Source organism: Rattus norvegicus, chromosome X, assembly GCF_021556685.1.
Source record: "Rattus norvegicus strain SHRSP/BbbUtx chromosome X, alternate assembly SHRSP_T2T, whole genome shotgun sequence".
In the NCBI taxonomy this organism is placed as follows: Eukaryota; Metazoa; Chordata; class Mammalia; order Rodentia; family Muridae; genus Rattus; species Rattus norvegicus.
The window spans coordinates 142,925,135-142,945,790 of NC_141554.1; the positions used below are offsets into that span (position 1 = coordinate 142,925,135).

General features: G+C 44.6%; 1 protein-coding gene, 1 long non-coding RNA gene and 1 other non-coding gene across 4 annotated transcripts; 1 reads left to right on the forward strand and 2 right to left on the reverse strand.

Annotated features, from left to right (window-relative positions):
* Nucleotides 1-326: 326 nt before the first annotated feature.
* On the reverse strand, nt 327-18,218 carry LOC120099129 (uncharacterized). Of its 2 annotated transcripts, XR_015646781.1 has the most exons (4): nt 18,061-18,218; nt 17,629-17,797; nt 9,539-9,682; nt 327-1,469 (listed from the first exon to the last, which is right to left on the reverse strand). It is a non-coding gene; the product is annotated as an uncharacterized LOC120099129 (long non-coding RNA). The 2 variants fall into 2 exon arrangements; XR_015646780.1 differs by lacking the exons at nt 17,629-17,797; nt 18,061-18,218 and adding an exon at nt 9,972-10,193.
* Nucleotides 10,268-13,590, forward strand: Smim10l2a (small integral membrane protein 10 like 2A). The gene is made up of 2 exons (NM_001419687.1): nt 10,268-10,959; nt 11,842-13,590. The coding sequence occupies exon 1, from the start codon at nt 10,390-10,392 to the stop codon at nt 10,624-10,626; it is 237 nt and encodes a 78-aa protein (NP_001406616.1). The 5' UTR covers nt 10,268-10,389; the 3' UTR covers nt 10,627-10,959; nt 11,842-13,590.
* Nucleotides 16,846-16,951, reverse strand: LOC120099410 (U6 spliceosomal RNA). The gene has a single exon (XR_015647263.1). It is a non-coding gene; the product is annotated as a U6 spliceosomal RNA (small nuclear RNA).
* Nucleotides 18,219-20,656: the final 2,438 nt, after the last annotated feature.

Here is a 20,656-nt window from a genome sequence, read left to right on the forward strand (position 1 = left end):
ACTGCAACCCTAATGCTGTGGTAAGGCATTTCGTACAGACAGCTTTAGTGGCAATCATAATATGGACTGCATCCTTCCCCTCATCTATATCATGAGTACATTTATACAGGGTAGAAAACATCTTATATTCACTCCTTTGTTACTTAATGTGCCCTGTATAGAATGACCATTAATGACCACTCATGGCATTAAATGAAGACGCATGTGAAATAACTCTTGGATTCAAGTTACATTATTAGTATGTTGCATACATATGCTTAATTGGGACATATAGAGGACTTAACTCCTATCATAAAGGGTAATAAGCAGGACTCACCTCATAACTATTAGAAATATTAAATGAGATATATTGTGTGCATGTCCTACACAGTGTCAGCATTAATACATATCTGACATGTTGTACTTTATTTATTTTTAATGTAATAATAAGAACACTTGAGTTTATGGGTTTTCTCTTAAACATAGCTTTGATCAAAGTCTATAATTTTTATACATAATTTTCTTGATTATGAAATTGTTATGGTAGTTTGCATTAGGTTTCCCCTTCTTAGCCATTTTCAGTTTTATTTTTGCCATTGTCATTTTTAATTTTTGGTTTTGCTATACTGTAATTGAAAAATAGGTTTCATTCTATTGCTACTTTAAAACCTCTTTGTTTTTTTTTTTCAAGACAGGGTTTCTCTGTGTAGCCCTGGCTGTCCTAGAACTTGCTCTGTAGACCAGGCTGGCCTTGAATGCCTTGAATACCTGCCTCTGCCTCCCAAAAGCTGGGAGTAAAGGTGTGTGCCACTATGCCCAGCTTAAACATCATTTTTCAAACACTTGTGTTTATAAAATCTGGTAAGCATCCTAAAAGCTATAGAACATAGGGATTTCATTTATGGCCATTCTAGTTAGAGTCCTGGCCTCTCCTTCCACTGGCTTGCCGTCTTTACCATCTTTCTTGTGAAGGAACAGGAACAGAGATTGGGTTCCTCCCAATTCCATCTCCATGAATGTCACCTTCCCTCGGTTAAGAAAAAAAATGTCCTATGAAATTATATATTACAATTTGAATACTGTCTGAGTAAACAGAGAAGGTCAAACCAACTACATGTAGTATTGCTTCCTCAAGGCAGGCTCAGAATATTTACCCCCAAGATCTGATCCTTGCCTCTCCTGAGAGCAGACAGAAGCCACAGGAGTCCCTTTAAGGTTTCCCACAGTGCTTTCTTCCTGAATCAGCGGGGCTTGCTTCCTTGCATGCCAAGTTTGTTCATCTAAGGCTGACAAATAGGGAAGTCAGTCCCCTGGCGGCTCACTGAAGGTGGCAGAAGAAGTGCCACTTCTTCCCCTTTGCACCGCAGTCCCCATGGCTTGAAGGGTGCCAGTGTTGGGCTCTTCCAGGCAACTGCACAGGCTGCCTTCTTTTCCCTCTGTCAGTGCCTGCATTCGGTCTGCACATCGTCATCTGTAGTCATTTGTAGTGTCTGTGTAATGGGAAGGGAATTCAACTCTGAGTCTTTCAGTCATGATAATCTGTTTTCTCAGTCCACAGTTGAGGTACTTAACACTACAGAATCTGTGAGGGGGTAGATTCTCTTCTCCACTCAGCGATATAGTATAGGTTACCTCTTCCAGCTCTTTTGAAGCTCTTTCTGACAATCACAACATACCTTGGCCCTAAGAGAAACCTATTTACTCATATTTTAAAATATGAGTATTCATATTTTAAAATTCATATTCTACATGTTTTCAGATATATAGTCACCCTTAGATTCCCTTCTTATGTGATTGTAAAAGGAGAAGCAATCAAGGCCCTTCATCTTGATCTGGAGTGAAAGGAAACATTTTCATTCCCTCCAGACAACTCATCCTGGAAAAGTTGGAGTCTCTCATCCTAAAATGCTATTTACATGATCACACACACACACACACACACACACACACACACACACACACACACACACACACACACAGAGGCACACACAGCCCCCCCCCACAGAAACATACAGACATACACACACAGACACACACAGAGGCATACACACATAGACACACATAGTCACAGATACAGACGTAGACACACACAGACACACAAACACACACAGAGACGCACATGTACACAGGCACACAGACAGACACATAGACACACTGACACAGAGACACACACAGACATATAGACACACATACCTAGACACACAGACACACACATAAGACACACACAGACACACATGCACGCAGGCACATTTATAGACACACAGACACTCAGGCACACATACATAGACACAGACACATGCATACAGGCATACACACACAGACACACACAGGTACACATGCAGATGGACACATATACACAGTCTCACACAGACACATGCATACATGCACACACACATACACACTCAGACGTGCACATAGACACACACATACACAGAGACACACACAGATGTACATGCACACATACAGAGAGACACATACAAAGACATACACACAGACAAATACACAGATATGCACTCAAACACATACAAAGAGACAGACACACAGTGACACACATATGCAGACATAAACATACATAGGCACACACAAAGGGAGACACATACATGTACCCAAACACACACATACACACATACCAGGGGAAGAAAAGGAACATACACACACACACCGGGGAAAGAAAAGGATGTCTGTACTCCTTATCCCAATTTCCTCACTTTTTTCTCTTCTTTTTTTTTTGGATTTTTCCATTAATTTATTTATCCATTTTACATCCCAATTACTGACCCCCCTCTTCTGGTTCCCTCACACAGTCCCTTGTCCTGTGTAAGAGAGGAGCCCCCCTCCCCGGGGATACCCTACCCCAGCACATCAAACAAACAAATGTTGGGATTAGTATTAAGAAAGACTGAACCCCCAGTGAACTAGACTGGTGGGGGAGGGCGGCAATGGGGGGAGGGTTGGGAGGGGAACACCCATAAGGAAGGGGAGGGGGAGGGGGATGTTTGCCCGGATACCGGGAAAGGGAATAACACTTGAAATGTATATAAGAAATACTCAAGTTAATAAAAAAAAAGAATTATCAGGCGGGGCAAAGGATTAAATGATGTCATGACTTAAAAAAAAAAGAAAGTCTCTGTTTATCAAACAGATGGCCTTGACGAAGGCTCCAAGTCTTGATCTCTCTTTTGGATTTCTGTTTGTTGGTTCATTGGAGTATTTTTTAGACAGTTTCTCTGTGTAGCTCTGGCTGTCCTGGAACTCACTGTGTAGACAAGGCTGGCTTCCAACTCACAGAGTTGCCGCCTGCCACTGCCTCCCAAGTGCTGGGATAAAAGGTATGCATCACCACCACCCAACTGCCTGAGTTTTTAACCTGTTGTAACAGTTATAATGTATTTCTGCAAAGTATTTGCTATGTTTCCATCAACATAAAAGGTGTCTATCCCTTGTCTTTGAATGTGGGCGTGTTTGAGATGGCTACAAAAGGAAAGCATGTGATAGAATGTTGTACTCTGAGAGGAGGTCATAAGAGACACTATACCTTTACACATTAGCTTATAGAAACACTCTTGGATCCCAAGTTACAAGTCTTTGTAATACCAGCATTATGAAGAAGGCCACTAGAGGCTCTCTGGTAGCCATAAAGTAATAAAAGTTTTATTATACTGCTGAAATTAGGATATAAATTAAACTCAATTGTTCTAGATTAAGACATTAATTATACTCACCAGGATAAGCACTGAGAAACCAGACTAAAACTACAGGGTTTTTTTTAAATCTATGTCTGATCAAAATGCAGAGAACAAGTGCCAATCATGGGGATACGAAGCTCAGTTATTAAATCTCCAATGCAACCACTAAGGCTCGAGGAACATCTCCGAAGAGAGGGAGGGACTATTTTAAGATCCAGAAGACTAGGCATCTGTTGTTAGTGTCTTCCAGATATAACAGTGAAGGTGAACCAATGAAATCTCAACAGTATGGTTGCCTAAACAAAGACCAACAATACCAATTTAGCATAGATGGCAGGAATTTCACGAGGTCTCACTCCTAGATAAAGAGCTACAGGCAGTCAGTCAACTGCTGCCAGAGAGAAGCAATCACTTTTCTTCAGGAATAAGCTCTTAAAGGTGATCCAATCCCAAGTAGTTAGCCCCAAACATGAATATAACAAGCAACACCAAATGGACTCAATAGGTTGTGAGGGGGACGCACATGCATGCACTCATGCTACGTAGTGAGGCCCCATCTAAAAACAATTAATGTAATAAAACAAAAGAAAATAGCAAGGGAACAGACATGAATTGAATCCCTAGAACCCAGAGTTAAAAGCCTGACTCATGTGCGTGCTGATGACATCAGCACTAGGAAGGCAAAGACAGGGCCATCTCCAGGACTGACCCAGTTTCCAAAGCATAAGGTACAGACTAGGAAGATGGCTGAGTGTGTAAAGTGTTTGATGTACAAGCATAAAGACCTGTGTTCAGACCCCCAGTCCCTGTGTAAAAGTCTGGACGTGGTGGCATACCTGTAACCCAGGCACCAGGAGATCAGGTAGCATGATTGGAGACACATAGGTCACTGAAGGGCCATTAGCCAGCAGCCAATCTAGCCAAGAAACAGTGAGCTCTAGGTTCACTATGAGACCTTTTCTCAAAAATTAGAGGGAAGGCACGTGAGGAAGATATCTCGTGCAGGCAAGTACACTTACCCATATACCTTTGTATACAACACACACACACACACACACACACACACTCAAAGTGAAATTATGTGCCAGAAAAGCATCTACTTCAAATGAAATGCAATAAAATAAAAAAAACAAAACAAATATTAAGGATATAGGACACAATATAAAATACAGAAATAACAAAATGGCCACTGTACAATCCTATCTTATTAGTAATCACATTAATTTAAGTTTTTAAAAAAATTATGGGAATGGCTTTTGCCTGAGTGTATTGATTCTGAGTATTAAGTGCATGTCTGTTGCCTGAGGAGGTCAGAAGAAGGCTCAAGATCACTTGTGAGTCACCATGTGCATAGTGGGAATCAAACCTGGGTCCTCTTGAAGAGCTTTAAACCACTGAGCCTTTTCCCAGGTCGCAATAACATTCTATTTGAATGGACTAAATAGTTAGTAAGAATGTAGCCAGGTGGTGATGCACTCAGGACAGAGGCAGGGGAATCCCTGAGTCTGAGGCCAGCCTATTCTATGAAGTTCCATGACAGCCAGGGGTTACATAGAGAAACCCTGTCCTGGAAAAATAAAATAAAATAAAATGTAATCATTTATCATAAAATGATAAAATCATTCTTTTAAAATGTTCCAAGTACATTTTTTTTTGCCTGCATATATGTTAGTACACCACATGTGTGCAGTGCCCACAGAGGCCAGTAAAGAGCGTTGATCTCTTAGGACTGGAGTTACAGAGAGTTGTGAGCTTTCATGTATTGGGAGTTGAACCTGTGTCCTCTGGAAGAGTAGCCAGTGCTCTTAACCTTATCTCTAGCTCCCCTTAGTAGATTTTTTTAAAAGTATAATCCAACGGAATAATGTCAACAAGAGCCACACCTGAAATTTAAATACAAAATAACTCAGAAAGTAGAAGTGTAGAAAGCAATAGGTTTTAAATATGCGCACATGTGTGTCTGTGTGCATGCATGTGACAATGTTAATTACAGAAGTGGCTGGGAACTTAAGAGAGGAACGTGAAAGGGAAAGGAATGAAAACAATGTGAATTGAGTAGTCATGTTCACAATGCTCAAAAAAGTAAACTAAAAAAGTGTGAGGAGGGGCTGGGGATTTAGCTCAGTGGTAGAGCGCTTACCTAGGAAGCGCAAGGCCCTGGGTTCGGTCCCCAGCTCCGAAAAAAAAAGAACCAAAAAAAAAAAAGTGTGAGGAAATATATTGAACTATCACATATATCCCTTCAAATAATAATTGCTATGTACCATTCAAAAATACATTTCATAAAGACATGCAAAAAGTACCCAAAAGAAAGCTGGAACTGCTGCTGTATTAATGTCAGGAACAATATATGTTCGCTTTGTTTTTCTTTTATTTATTTTTGAGATAATATAATTACATATTTCTTCCCTTTCTTCCCCTCTTAACCCCTCCTTTCTCTCTTTCAAAGTCATGACCTGTTTTTTTAATTGTTGTTACAATGCTTATTTGTGTATATATATATATATACATATATTCCTAAATATAATCTTCGTCTATATAATATTACTTATATGTCCTAGTAACCACGTTATTTTTCCATTGTTATATAATCACTAAATTGTTCTAATATTATATAAAGTATTTACTCATTGTTGCTCTTTGAGTTTCAAGGAAATCAATGTTGATAAAATAGTGTAGCCAATTAATTCAACAAAAAATTAAACAAGAACAGTATGCCCAAGAGGGATTGATGTCTAAAGTTGTTACAGTATTATTTAAATTGTCCATTTTTCATCAAAACATGACAAGATAAAAATGGCAAAGTAAAAGCACAAATATTTCTGTTCTCCAAAATATCAGTCAGATTATGAGCTAATCATTGAAATCAACATTTTTAGAACCATAAAAATAACTCAAAGGCTTACATTACATTTCTCAGGAAATGAATGGGAGAATCTCAGAAAACAGGCAATTGTTATAGCGTTTATATTGTCTTCATTCTGTCTCCCACTCTCTACTTCTGGCATAGTCTGAGGAAGTAACAGCCCACACTCAGGGTATAAACATTAGCCCAGCAATCTCCAGAGTTGCCTCCTCCAGAGGAGGAACTTATAGAAAGCTTAAGTCTCACAGACAATTATTATTTGATCTGTTCAGTAGCTTCTTGGAAGACCCTACTCATAGGTTGGGTTATGTTGGACCAAATTTTGAGGTCACCCAGTAGAAAACTTTATCTCAATAGAGTTATTTGAAGGAAGTTTTAAAATAAAGGTGCCAATCTAACAGGAAGAGCAATACACCCAAAACATTTATATTTCCCTTGAATGTACCCCAAGGGTTGATTTTCTAATATGCAAAAGAAGCTAACCTTGAAGACCTTAGCAACTGTCTTCATTAGCAGTCCAAACCTCAGGTGTTGCTATGTAGTCCAGGCTGTTCTTGAACTCAGTATGTAGGCAGGGCTGGACTTGGTTCTGACTCAGCCTCCTAAGTTCTGGGATTGTAAGCATGCACTACCGTATCTACCTACTTTTGCTGCCTACTTCCTTTAAATACACGGCTTGTTTGAATTTTTTCTGGGGAGAGGTGTTTGAGACAGGGTTTTTCTGTGTAGCCTTGGCTGTCCTGGAACTTGCTCTGTAGATATCAGACTGGCCTTGAATTCACAACTCAGGTAGATCTGCCTGTCTCTGCCTCCCAAGTGCTGGGACTAAAGGCATGCGGCAACAAGCCCAGCTGAAGGTTTTTTTTTTTTTTTTTGGTTCTTTTTTTTTTTTCGGAGCTGGGGACCGAACCCAGGGCCTTGTGCTTCCTAGGCAAGCGCTCTACCACTGAGCTAAATCCCCAATCCCGGTTTTTTTTTTTTTAACTACAACCATGACACTAATTAATGTATCTTTGGGTGTTTTATATTTCCGTGCCTAGGTAATAATATCCCAATCTAGTGTTGTAGATGGAAAAGTCTGGAATTATAGTGAGTAGAAACAGTTGAGGTTAGGTTGTAGTTCACGTGCAAACACTACTTGAAAGAAAAGAAGTCTTTCACTAGGGACTGGAGAGCTAGCTGGCTTAGCAGTTAAATGTACTTGATGTGCACTTATGAAAATGTCAATAATGAAAAATGGAGTTCAAATCCCAAGACCACATAACAGCTATCCAAGTGTCTAGCCAATACCTGTAAAGTAGTTCTAGTGATGAGATCTTGACAAGTTCTTCCAGCCTCTGCAAGTACAAGCACAGACACACACACACACACACACACACACACACCGAGAAAGACTGAGAGAGAGAGAGACAGAGAGAGACAGAGACAGAGAGACAGAGAGACAGAGAGACAGAGACGGATGGGGACAGACAGGGAGAGCAGATATGTGCCCCTGCAAGGATGCACATACGTACATTCAAATATTTTGTGTGTGTCTGGCATAAGACACTGTTCATTTAAAATAGTAACACAAAAGTAAGGCTAGACTAGGCTATATAATGAGTTCCAGGCAAGATTGAGACTGTGAATCAGAGTTAGATGCATGAAAGTTTATGATAATAGTAATTTTAAAAATATTCAGTATCAGTGAGGTAGGAAATGCATTTACTGCTACACATCCATTATGGCAGCAAACTCTCATCATTCTGCCTTGCACTGTGAATTCTAGCCACTGCAATGAGACAAGGAATGGATATAACGATTAGAAAGGACCAAAGGAACTGCCCTAACTTGTACAAGATGTGATATTCTAGTTACAAAGTTTCCCTGTGCTGAGAAAAAAGAAACCAAGAAAGAGTTGAACTCCTTAATGGGACACAGGATGAACACACAGACATTTATATTTCAAGGGTAGGAGGATGGTTCAGAAAGTAAAGCACAAAGGGAGAGGACCTGATTTGCACCCCCAGAACACATGTAAAAAGTGAGGCATGTAAGGACGTGTGTGTGTGTGTGTGTGTGTGTGTGTGTGTGTGTGTGTGTGTGTGTGTACTGCTTGCTTGCTTGTTTGTGGATGGTTGGAGGTTTTGTTGGAAGCAGCCTGGGACTTGTTATGTAGACTAGGCTGTCTGGAAACTTGCAGAGGTTTGCTTGGCCCATGCCTCCTGAGTCCTTAGGATCAAAGGCTTGTGTCATTACGCTGGGCAGTGGCATATGTTTTTAATCCCAGGCCTTGGGAAGTCAAAGACATGCAGATCCCGAGGCTCGCTGGCCTTCAGGTCGACTTGGCGGGTTCCTGGCCATTAAATGACTATCCAAAAAACAAAGGGGGTCGTCTTCCTTGGTTTGTCCTTTTGCCTCTGCACACAGGCATGCACGAACACCTTCACATGCCTATGTATCCACACAGGAATATATATACATACACATATACACATACATACACATATACACATATATATACATACATACATATACATACAATATATATTTTTTCTATATACTAATAATGAACAAACATGTGGAAATTGAGATCAAAAGTTCAAAAACATTTATAATGCTTTCAAAGAAAATATTAGTTTAGAGTACTTTTAACAAATATATAAAGATCTCAATGTCAATAAAAGAAACAAACAAACAAACAAACAAACAAAACCCAGCTTGATGAACAGAGATTCTGTTCATGACAGTACAATCGGCATAGAAATGGTGTCAGTTTCTCCCTGAAATTGGTCTATTTATTTGACACAATTTCTAGCAATACCTTTTTGCTCTCACAGACATGTTGATTCTAAAATTATATGGATACACAGAGCCTCGAGAGTAACTAGAGAGTAACTCTACCCCTTGGAGTAGACGGATCGCTCTACTCCGTGTCAGTGTATGCAGATGATCTTTGATTTACACCCCTTACATCTAGACAAACCAATTGTAAGTCGAATACATCCTAAGACAAAAATGCACTTACTGTGCTTAACCTACTCAACACCGTGGTTGAGCTTCACACTGCAATGTGGGATTTTGGCTCTTTTGCCCTCGCCTTTGCATAGGTGACTAAACACCGCCCTGCATCTCCAGAGCCGATCTGGCTTTGGGCTGGATTTGGTTGAACCTGTTGATATAAAGATTAGATGTTAACATGAAAGAGGGACCAGCAAATACAACAGAAAAGGGAACAAAATGCATGCACCATTAATCTGATGGCACTGTGTGGGACAGTTAAGTATACTATGAGAATGAAGAAAGGTTCAATGCGCCCTTTGGCCTGGCTTCCTGGAGACAGTGAAGGGTGTTATCGCGCATAGGAGAGAATTTCCTATTGAAATAACAATAGTCCCTAAGAGCTAGCCCTGAACCCCCCCCCCATTCCTTGATTTCCCCAGCGAATCCTAGCAGCATACCTTCCAGGCCACTCCGTCTTTGTACACACTAGGAACAAGCTGAACAGGTGGGACAGGCACTTGGAAGGTGTGGAACTTCGTGGAGAGAGGGTTCCTATCCGTGGGACTGCATCAGTGGGGTGAAGCAAGTCTGGCCCTCCCACTACAGCCATTCTGCAGCAGCTGGACCCGGGATGAGTTAATGATACCTGCCGAACCAGTGGAGGGCTTCAGCCTCAAGCCGGCAGAGAGGGGGCGGCGCTGAGCAGTCGCAGGTCTGGAGGGAGGGCGGAGAGCTACAAAGGCAGCGGTGCTGGGGGTGGAGCACTGGAGGCTGCAAGGACCTGGGAGCCCTAGGGCGGGGCTGCGGACAGCGTGGGGTGGCGTGGCTCGGCACAGTGAGCTGGCTCTGCAGCAGGTGAGCAGCTGAGCCAGGCCAATGGCGGTGACTGCGGCCCTCTCTGCTGCTGCTGCGGCGGCGGCCCTGTCTGGCCTGGCACTGCGACTGTCGCGTTGGGCTGCGACGCGCAGCTCCTACGGTGCCTTCTGCAAGGGGCTCACACGCACGCTGCTCACCTTCTTCGACCTGGCCTGGCGCCTGCGCGTGAACTTCCCCTACTTCTACATGGTGGCCTCCGTGATGCTCAACGTCCGCCTGCAGGTGCGGATCGAGTGAGCAAACGCTCCCCGCCGCAGCGGAGAGGGTCACCCGTGCCTTCCGCGCCGTCCTGGCCGCCACAGTAAGGACAGCGGGGCCACACGGTGCCTCGAGACTGCGGCGGGGGGCGCAGGCGGCACGGCCGGGGCCCCTCCATTTTAGGTCTCTGCTGAGGGCCTAAGGAACCGCATCCCACACCGCAAAAACCTTCACAGCCCAGTCCTTTTCCTCTGCATCCAGAGAATCGCCAGAGTCTGGCAAACCTGTTGCCTCCCCATTGGCCGAAAGCGGGAGAGGCCCAAAGAAGGGATGCTACCACAGGACTTTATTTACCAGGCCCTGTGCCTGAAGGTAGGCGACCACAGGTTGGGATGGGGGCAGATGGGTATGAGGTCATGGCATCTGGTCTGTGGGAATAAAGAATAGAGCCGGCACATCTGCCACCTAGCCAAGCTGGGAAAATAAAAAGGTAGGCGAGGCTCTTCACAATTCCTGGTAGTGTGGTTCCTTGATAGGGTGAGAGAGGGCATGGTATCTCGGAGGGTCAGCTAAAAAGGTAGGTAGTGTGATTCCTTGAGGGGCTGAGGGGCGTCACCAGCACACAGACAGGGAGCCCCTCCCACCCACCTTCCAGGCATCCAATCCCTTTTTGTGCAGAGGACTCATGAGATGTCACCTGAACCTGACAGGGACAGGGTTGGGCCAGTGAGCTCCCAGGAATGCCCTAGACAGCAAAGATTTATCCATCCATCTAAGTCAGGTGAGCAGTTAAAATAAACAGTTCTTTTTGAACCAATCCGCAGGCCTGTCCCCTTCTTGGCGGGGACGCCCAAGGATACTCTGCAGCTGTGCACAGTTCTTCCCAAATTGCCTCCAGCACCGTTGGGGATGGTGCAGGGGACTGGACTCAGCCACTTATTCCTAACCCCGTCTGAGGGCATTTCTGAGACTCTGCATCTGCAGACAGGGAAGAACAGGAAATAGTTGGTTCTAGCCATCTCTTCCCCCACAAGCTGCTTCTCCCATCTTCCCTGTCTACCCAGGCTCCCTGAAGTACTGCAGGGACACCCGAGAGACCCACAAGCCCATCTACCAACCATGACCTGCATGGCTACTGTGTGCCACAGGATCTGGAGACGTGAAGGACCCCAGAAGCAGGCAGCTGCTCTCAGAATAGGACAGAGAAGGGGAGCACACAGGAGGCCAACTCTGAAGTCTCTCTTTCTTTTTCAGACATTGGTCTTCTGGGTGATGGCTCACCCCGTCTCTGAACATTTCAAATCGGATCCTAGAGGTGCCACTGTTGCTGTAGTAGCCCAGGTAGCAGCTGAGTGAAGAGCCTGCCTAGAAGGAGAGGGGCCTTTCTGGTGAGCCCAGAGGGGTGAGGTGGCTCAGGTCTCCTGGTCCCTCCACAGAAAAGCCTTGGACACTGATATCTCCCAGTAAGTGTGAGGGAGATGTGCTCTCCCACCTGTTACACGAGAAGAGGAGAGAGCCCAGCCTGTCTTGGACCGGCATTCCTCCATCCCTGCTACAGTTTCTCCACAACCTGGCAGGACATTGGGGTTGGGAGGGAGTGGAGAGCTACCAAGGGGCCTAGGGAGAAAGAGAGGCCATGAGATAGGGGAGCTGGACGTCTGCATTCCCTTGGAGTGGTCTGAAAGACAGGTGAACAGTTGATTTCATAAATAGAGGGTAAGGTTCAAGGATTTCCTAAAATGTCCAGCCCCCCTCCAGAACCAAGCCCCCCACTTCTCTGGTGCTTGACTAAGAGCTCCTGGGCTATTGTGTGGTATGGACAGCCGTGAGGATGGCATTGTGGTTTATAGGGTCATGATGTCACTGGAAGGTTGAGGAGATGTGGCTGAGAGCCATGGTATGGCCCTGTTTCTCTGTTCCCAGCTCGCAGGCCCATCCCTGGCATCACATGGGAAATCTCATCCAGAGAGGCAGAGGACAGCCTGTCCAGGAGGCCCTATCTAGGGTAGAAGTTGTGATCTCTCAATGCCCAAGAATGGCCCAAGGGATACTTTTGCTCCTTAACCCATACTCCTCCAACTTCTCTGGCACTAGTATCTCAAGGTCTATTCATTCCTTTCCAGCATGCCAGCCGGCCAGCCCCAGGGACAGAGGGGCCCAACTGCCCACTCAGAGTCAGATAAAGATCTCAGTTTGTCTCACCCAAAGGGCACAAACTGAATGGTGGCTGCCACATGGCCTCTGCTGCTCACCATAGGGCAGGACTAATGGCTTCCTTCTCCCAAGTTTCACTAGTAGTCCATGTACGTATGTTTGAATGCATGTGTGTGCGCCTGTATGTAAATGTGTGTGATGGGGTGGAGTCATTGGGTAGGGAAAGGAGCTCCTGGAAATCCCCTGTTTTCCAAGTTACAGGAAGGATCATGGACTACTGGGAGAAATGAGTGTGAAGCCTGAGGCCCCTTCCTCTTAGACCTCACACTACTACAGGGAAGCTCGTCCCTGCCCATGCTCAGACATCGGCTATGGTGTGAGATCAGAGCACTGGTATTAGGCTAGACTTTGGGCCCAGTGATGTCATCCTGGAGAGAGGCAGAGTTAGGACTCAGCTTTGAGCTCATGTCCCGTTCTGGCCCTGATTAGTCTGTGAGCTTCTGCTTTGGCGTCCCCTTGGCTACTTTTGTTCTTCCGTGGTGCCCTCGCTGTATGATGTCATGGTGCCCTTGCTGTATGATGTCATGGTGCCCTCGCTGTATGATGTCATGGTGCCCTCGCTGTATGATGTCATGGTGCCCTGTATTTGCAGGCTGTATGATGTCATGGTGCACTGTATTTGCAGGCTGTATGGCAGGCAATGGAGCTTCAAATTCAGAGACTTAGCCTGGATGACCTTACATTTCCATGTGTGTTGGACTCTGCATGGCCAGCGCCGTCCGGTCAGAGATAGGGTTTTAGAAATTGTCACGTTATCTCCCAAAGGTAAAAGAACATCTGTACACCAAACACTGCCTGTCTGCCTCCTGTTTCTGGTGGGTGCCATATCTTATCCTGGGTGGGGAAGTGGGTGGGACATGGGACAGCAAGCTCCAAGCCAAGAGGGCAATCCAGAGATGAGCAGAGAACCTCCTCTCCTTCAGAACCTCCTTCCAGATCACCCTTGACAGGACGACCACCCTCTGCTTCCCCCACCCCCATGGACCAAATGGGAATGACATTGGAGCCAGACCCAGAATGTTCTAGTTGGTCAAGGAGCATAGATCTTCTCTTTGCTTCTGGAGACTGATGGAAAAAAATAATTTCCTGAAGTTGAACTTCAAGGGTAAAAGGAAGTGTAACTGGTCTTCTGCGGAGGTCACTTTGCAAGTCGGAGACTTCTGAAAAGATAAGCCATGTATACAGCATTGGTGCTCTATGCCTATTTTCTCTTAGCCTTAGGATCCAACTCAGAGTAACCCTGCCTTGGGCTGCCCCAGAGAAATCTGGAACTGCTAGAGTTCAGGTGAGAGGGTGGTTGACCAGCAAGGAAAAAACTAGATGAGATTAAGTTGGGGAAGCCAGGAGGTGGTGGTTCATGCTTTTAGTCCCAGTACTCGAGAGGCAGAGGCAGGTGGATCTCTGAGTTCAAGGCCAACCTAGACTACAGAGTGAGTTCCAGGAAAGCTGGAGCAACACAGAGAAACCCTGTCTCAAAACACCACCCCCAAATAAAAAGAAGGTGGAGTAGGATAGAGAGAGGGAGCAGGGTTCAAGGGGAAGGCAGAGAAGGAAGGAAGTTACAGACTGGAAGGAGGAAGTCAAGGCTCCCGTGTCTGGAAGAGGACAGAAGCCTGGGGAAGAAGACATTTGAACATTTGGGAGGACAGTCCACCATACACTATGCTATACAGCATAAATCATGCTTTGGCTGAGGACAACCTGAGTTGAGGGGCTCTGGTTACGCTCACTGCATGCCTCTAAGGAACCATAATAAGGGCAGAGAGGACTCCTAACACCACTGCATGTGAGTCCATGCAGCATCCGCCAGATGCACAGACCCAAGTCCCTGGACTCTGCTCTCTTCATTCCACTCACCTCCTTAGGGTGCTGATGGTTCTAGCACTCTCAGATCACATGACCTAGTAAACCAGGAAGCGGAATACCCAAGCCAGAGCCAGGATCACAGGCGTGATAATGAGAGAAGGCCACCTAGGACAGCAGAGGAGGCAGGCAGGCTGAGGCTGCAATGTTCATAGGGGTTTCCCATGAAAGCCTGAGCCAAGCTCTCCTCCTTAGTTGTATGTGAACCCTGGTACAGCAGTGCATACCACACACAACTCGCATTAATCTCTTAAGTGACCTTTATGTGCTTTGACATTTGCCATCAGGTCATGGGGCAGCCTTGTTACTAGGAGGAAAAGGAACCACATGATGGGAGCTGACACCCAGGGGGATCTTGCTGGAGGATGGCACTGTGCCACATGCTTAGCATTTTAAATCTCAGCACAGTTCCCCACACACCCAACTGTTGTTCTGTGTTCAAAAGTGGGGTAGGGGACTAAAATCGATCATGAAGCAGAAGCCCATTTCCTGACCCCTTTTTCCCATGTAAGAATAGAAAGGTGGGTTCCAAAATGCTGGAATAGCAAGGCTGAAAGGACCTCCCTGTGCTCTGTCGGGCATCCAGGACTCAGAAGAAAGCCTGAGCCTTGGGGAACAGGCCTGCTCTAAGTGGAGCTCCCTATGGGGAGCAGCTGGGGCCATGTAGAGATGGGACATCATCTCTCCATGCCACCTCCAGAAACTTCTAATCTAAGTGACTGAGTCAGGGGGAGAATGAGTTGGCAGCAATCAGGCAGTGCTGGGGTAAACAGATCGAGTGTGAGGAGGAGGAGGAAAAGCAAGCAAAGTTCTATCTTACTCTACTGTGCACCCACCAGAGTGTATCGTCCAAGACACTGAGGCTTGGATGAATGAGGTGGGGTGGGGACAGAATGTGAAACTGAGTCGTGCTTAATCCTGCACCTCATCCCTCCCACTTGTCATTCCGTACTATTGAGTTAGTGTCTGCATTCAGAGCTGCTCCGGCCCCTTGTATGAAGACATTAATTAGGTGTTTCTTGGTGTTTTGTCATTTCCCTCTGTTGCTGTTCACAGATTTTAGGTTTTGGGTTTTGTTTTTGTTTTTTGTTTTTTTTTTTTGAGGGGGTAAAATTCTTTGTTGTTATACAGTTTTATGGATGATAAAACGACAGCTGTCATCAAGGATAAATATGTGGCATTTTCATGGCCAGTTTCTAAATCTATGCTTTTAGTTGTGGCTGAGAGGACAGGATGGACAATCAGGAAGAATATGCCTGGAGCGTTCGTTTCCTCCCAACGTTGGGATAACTTTCTTTCCTTGTCTGAGCTAGGGATGAGAGTCATTTATGAGAAAAGGGTGACAATTCTGGGTCACAATACCTTTTAAAGAATGCTGCCGCCAGGCGAGTGGTGGTAACACACACCTGTATTCCCATCACTGGGGAGGCAGAGGCAGGGGAGTTCGAAGCCATCTTGGTCCACGGAGTGAGTTCCAGGACAGTCAGGGCTACACAGAGAAACCCTGTCTGGAAAACCCAAAACAAGAAAAGAATGCTACAGCCTTTATTCCCTCAGGCTCGGTGCAGATCTCTCTTTCCACGATCAATAGAATAGTGAACTAAACCATAAATTTCCTAACTCTTTTCTCTGCTCTATTCATGACCAAAGTTAAATCTGGTTTCCCAGTCTCTGTGGGCAGAGAGCCCGAGCCTTTACCTCTTCCCGTTGTCTGTAAGATTTACGTAAGGTTTCTAAATCTTTCCATTTGATACATTAAAATGGCTTCTTTTTGGCATTTACTTTGGATTCTTTGAATGCACATAAAGGCAATATGTTTTCATATTTGTATTGGCACTTATAATTCTCTTTTCAAATGCAAGCAGTAATTTTGTTTTGGATTGGTTGGTTGGTTGGTTGCTTGGGGTTTTTTTTTGGGGGGGGTGGGTGGTTATCGAGCCAGAGTTTCTGTGTGTAGCCCTGGCTATCCTGGAACTCCCTCTCTCTCTCTTTTTCTCTCTCTCCCCCACTCCCCAGGCAGGCTTCGAACTCAGAGGTCCACCTGCCTCCCAATGCTGGGATTGAAGGCCTGTGCCACTACAGCCCAGCACAAGCACTAATTTGTTTTTTAATATTTTTAAGCAGCATGTTTTTAAAAAGAGGAAAATCAGGTGTTCTTTTCTTCTTTTCCATCATTAATTTTTTTAGAAGGAACACTTCACGAATTTGCGTGTCATCCTTGCACAGGGGCCTAATCTTCTCTGTATTGTTCCATTTTTTTTAGTATATGTGCTGCCTAAGTGAGCACCTTTTCCATCATTAATCAATGGGAACTAATATCAGGCCAGGGTGTCAGCTTGAACTTGCTCCATAGACAAGTCAAGCTTATCCCATCCTTCACCCTGTCTGACCCATGGTGAGAATGCATATCATCACTTAGGAACACTAGCTGATCCCACAAGAGAAACAAAATAACACTTTGGGACCAGAAACAGCAGACAAGGAGGATGATAAATGAAACTGAAGGCTTCCCAGCCTTCGGCAGTTACGAGTCAAAGCAGGCCTGGGAGGCCAGGAAAGCCAACCAGAAATGAAGGGACAGCCTGTGGAGGGTATTGGCTGGGGGGTCTAGAGCTGTCGTTTATATGGACTTCTGATGCACCAATCTATTGTCTGCCAGGAATGAGAACCAGGATATCTTGACTTGCCTTCCTGTGACTCACAAAAGTTAATTCTCATGTCCAAACCACGGTTCGAAATGGACTCACCATCCAGACTCAGTCCCAAAGAGAAACTTCTGTTAACCTAGGCTTTATGCTTGGCTTTGAGATGGACACCTGACAAACACAAAGGCTTAGGCATTTACTATTCATTACATCTTAATGAAAGTCTTACTCAAGTCTTTCTCAAGCACTTGAGCAGTAAGAACAAGAAACCCAAGAGGAAGACAAAGAAGAGTTACAAAAATAGCAAGTAAATACTCACTCACACAAGGGCTGGAGAGATGGCTCAGTGGTTAAGAGCATTGACTGCTCTTCCAGAGGTCCTGAGTTCAAATCCCATGGTGGCTTCACAACTGTCTGTAATAAGATCTGATGCCCTCTTCTGGTGTGTCTGAGGACAGCGGCAGTGTGCTTATATATAATAAATAAATCTAAAAAACAAACCAAAAACAAAAACAAAAACAAAATCAAATTGAGCACCGACTGCTCTTCCTGAGGTCCCAAGTTCAATTCCCAGCAACCACATGGTGGCTCACAACCATCTGCAATGAGATCTGATGCCCTCTTCTGGTATGTCTGAAGACAGTGACAGTGTACTCGAATACATAAAATAAACAAATATTTTTAAAAAATACTCACACAAAATGGCTTTAGATGGAGCCAAAATAGCAGCTTAGAAGCAAGCAGAACTTACCAGTTTCTTGGTTCAGAATCAAAACAAAGAAAAGCTCCATGGGGGTAGGTTGACTGAGAGACTGCGCTGAACATCAGTGTTAGGTGGATGGATTTGGAGGGACCCAGAGATCCAGAAACAGCAAGGAACCTGCTTTGCTGTAGAAGCCTGGCAAATGAGAGGGCTAAGAAAGAGGAAAGAGAGGGTGACGTAGTAGGCAAAACTAAAACAGAAACGAATGCAGAACAGAAAGGCAGAGTGGGCTCAGCTGCACAGGCCCTACAGAGGAGCCGGGTGCCTGAGAAGTTCGTAGATCCATGAAGCCATAAGGGGAGCCGTCCTGAAAAGTTTGCACTCAAACTCTGCTTTGGCAAGCATGAGTTCCCTCCACTTTTCCTTGGTGGGACTCATAATAAGCTTTACCACACTGTACTGCATCTGGCTTGTGGATCTATTTTTTATTTATTCATGTGTATGAGCTCTTTGTCTTCATACACATCAGAAGGGGGAATAACAACATCCCATTACAAATGTGTGGCTGCTGGGAATTGAACTCAGTCCTCTGGAAGAGCAACCAGTACTCTTAACTGCTGAACCATATCTCCAGCCTTGGCTTGTGGCTCAATATGGACCTAACAGTACTCCACTGAAGCAAGTTCACTGAAAATTATGTGCTGTGAGATTTGAGTCAGAAACACAAACAGGAACAGCATTCACTCCCCTCTGGTAATAAATAGCTGTGCAATCCCCACCCTCCCCGCACAGTGACCCGGTGCAAAGTCCTAGTGGTAGGTGGTGGGAATGCAGGATCTCCTGTGCCTATACCTAATTTCCGTGCCTCACCCTCATTGTGGTCTTCGGTCTGGATACCTGAGATCCCTCTGTGCAGCAAGGCTATCAGATGACCTCTAGCTAATCTGGTTGGAATGACCTCCAGGTAGCTGCTTTGTGTGCTCAAGCAAGAAAGCTGCAACCATTTGAATGAGCTTTCTTCTCCCAACACTCCTCCTGGCAACTGCTCTCTCTTTGTTAGGATTTTCTTTCTCACTAACAAACTGTTCAAGAGTTCTGGGCCATGTTTAAAAAGACCAACCTTATGGGGCTGGAGAAGCAATATACAATTGATGGCTTCTAGGAGAGGGCGAGGAGAGAGTTTAAAGGTATGGCCCCTGGTAGGTCACCGGTGTTCTAGTGGATGGGTCTCAAGCCTGGGAGTATCTAGTAAGCACTGCTCACACTGGGTTTTTTCTAAGATGCAAAGTTGAGCCAGGCACTTGTAGACATAGGCAGACAGGAGTTTGAGGCCATCCTGGTCTACAGAGCGAGTTCCAGGACAGCCAGGACTATACAGAGGAAATCCCACCTTGAAAAACCACCACCACCACCACCACCACCACCACCACCACCACCACCACCACCACCCTCCCCACCACCATCATCAACATCATCATCTGCAAACTTGGGAGTGGGTAAGGAAATTGGTGTGGATGTGAGAGACACTATAAGAAGGAATGAAAGATGAATGTGACTACCATACATTATATGAAATTCTCAAAGAATTAATAAATTACTATACTAAAACTAATGGAAAGTGCTTGTAAGAATGCTGTTTGATATTAAACGATCAATACATATTAGTTGTTATTCTTAGGGAAAAATAGACCAAAATTAAGTGTTCATGTGTAGGAGATATTAGAAGTATAGGTTAAAGTCCCAGAGAACCTATATAGTTAAGAACAGAGAACTATTGGGAAACTCGTGGACACAGATATCTGAGTGTAGAATGCTGCTTTTAAAAATCCACAAACGAGAAAGACTTTCTCTGTGTCAGTCTATAGTTTATTTTTGTGTGTTTCTCAAACAAGAATGCACTCTGTTGCCAAGGCTGGTCTGACTCATATATATATCCTCCTGCCTCAGCTTCCCAAGTGCAAGGGTTATAGATGTGAGGTGATGTCTACGTTCATAGTACAAGAATAAAGAGAATAAGGGGTTGGGGATTTAGCTCAGTGGTAGAGCGCTTGCCTAGCAAGTGCAAGGCCCTGGCTTCGGTCCCCAGCTCCGAAAAAAAAAGAAAGAAAAAAAAGAATAAAGGGAATAGTAAAACCTCAGAAGTAAAAGTACCAACTTACTACGAAAAGCCATTAAAATAACCACATGTGTCTCAATAGGCAGTCCAAACGCCAAGGGTGTGTGTGTAATATAGTTCAAATTGTCACGTAAAATAACTACTCATTAGTTCACTGTATCAGGCAAAGTTAGTGTTCAGAATCAAGAAAAACTCGGGCTTTTTATCCAAGGTAAACTGCAACTTAAGGAACTCATGATCACAGTCTGCACTGCAGAAGACACTTAAAGGCATTCTGTGCACAAGGAAGGAGACAAGCAGAACAGGGTAATAAACCTCACAGAAAGAGGAAATTGGCAAGTGAGAACTGGGAATGAAAATCAATACGAAACAAGGAATTGGAACATTGAATACCCCTGAAAGCAAATTCTCTAATTAAAAAGCAAAAACTGGCCTACTAGATTAAGAAGTATATTTAACTATTTGCTTCCTTCCAGACATACATTAGTGTAAGAAGTCATACAAAGTCAAAATATGGAAGCTGATACA

Coding starts and splice junctions, on each gene's coding strand:
- Smim10l2a (NM_001419687.1), top strand. CDS start 10,390: ATGGCGGTGACTGCGGCCCTCTCTGCTGCTGCTGCGGCGGCGGCCCTG.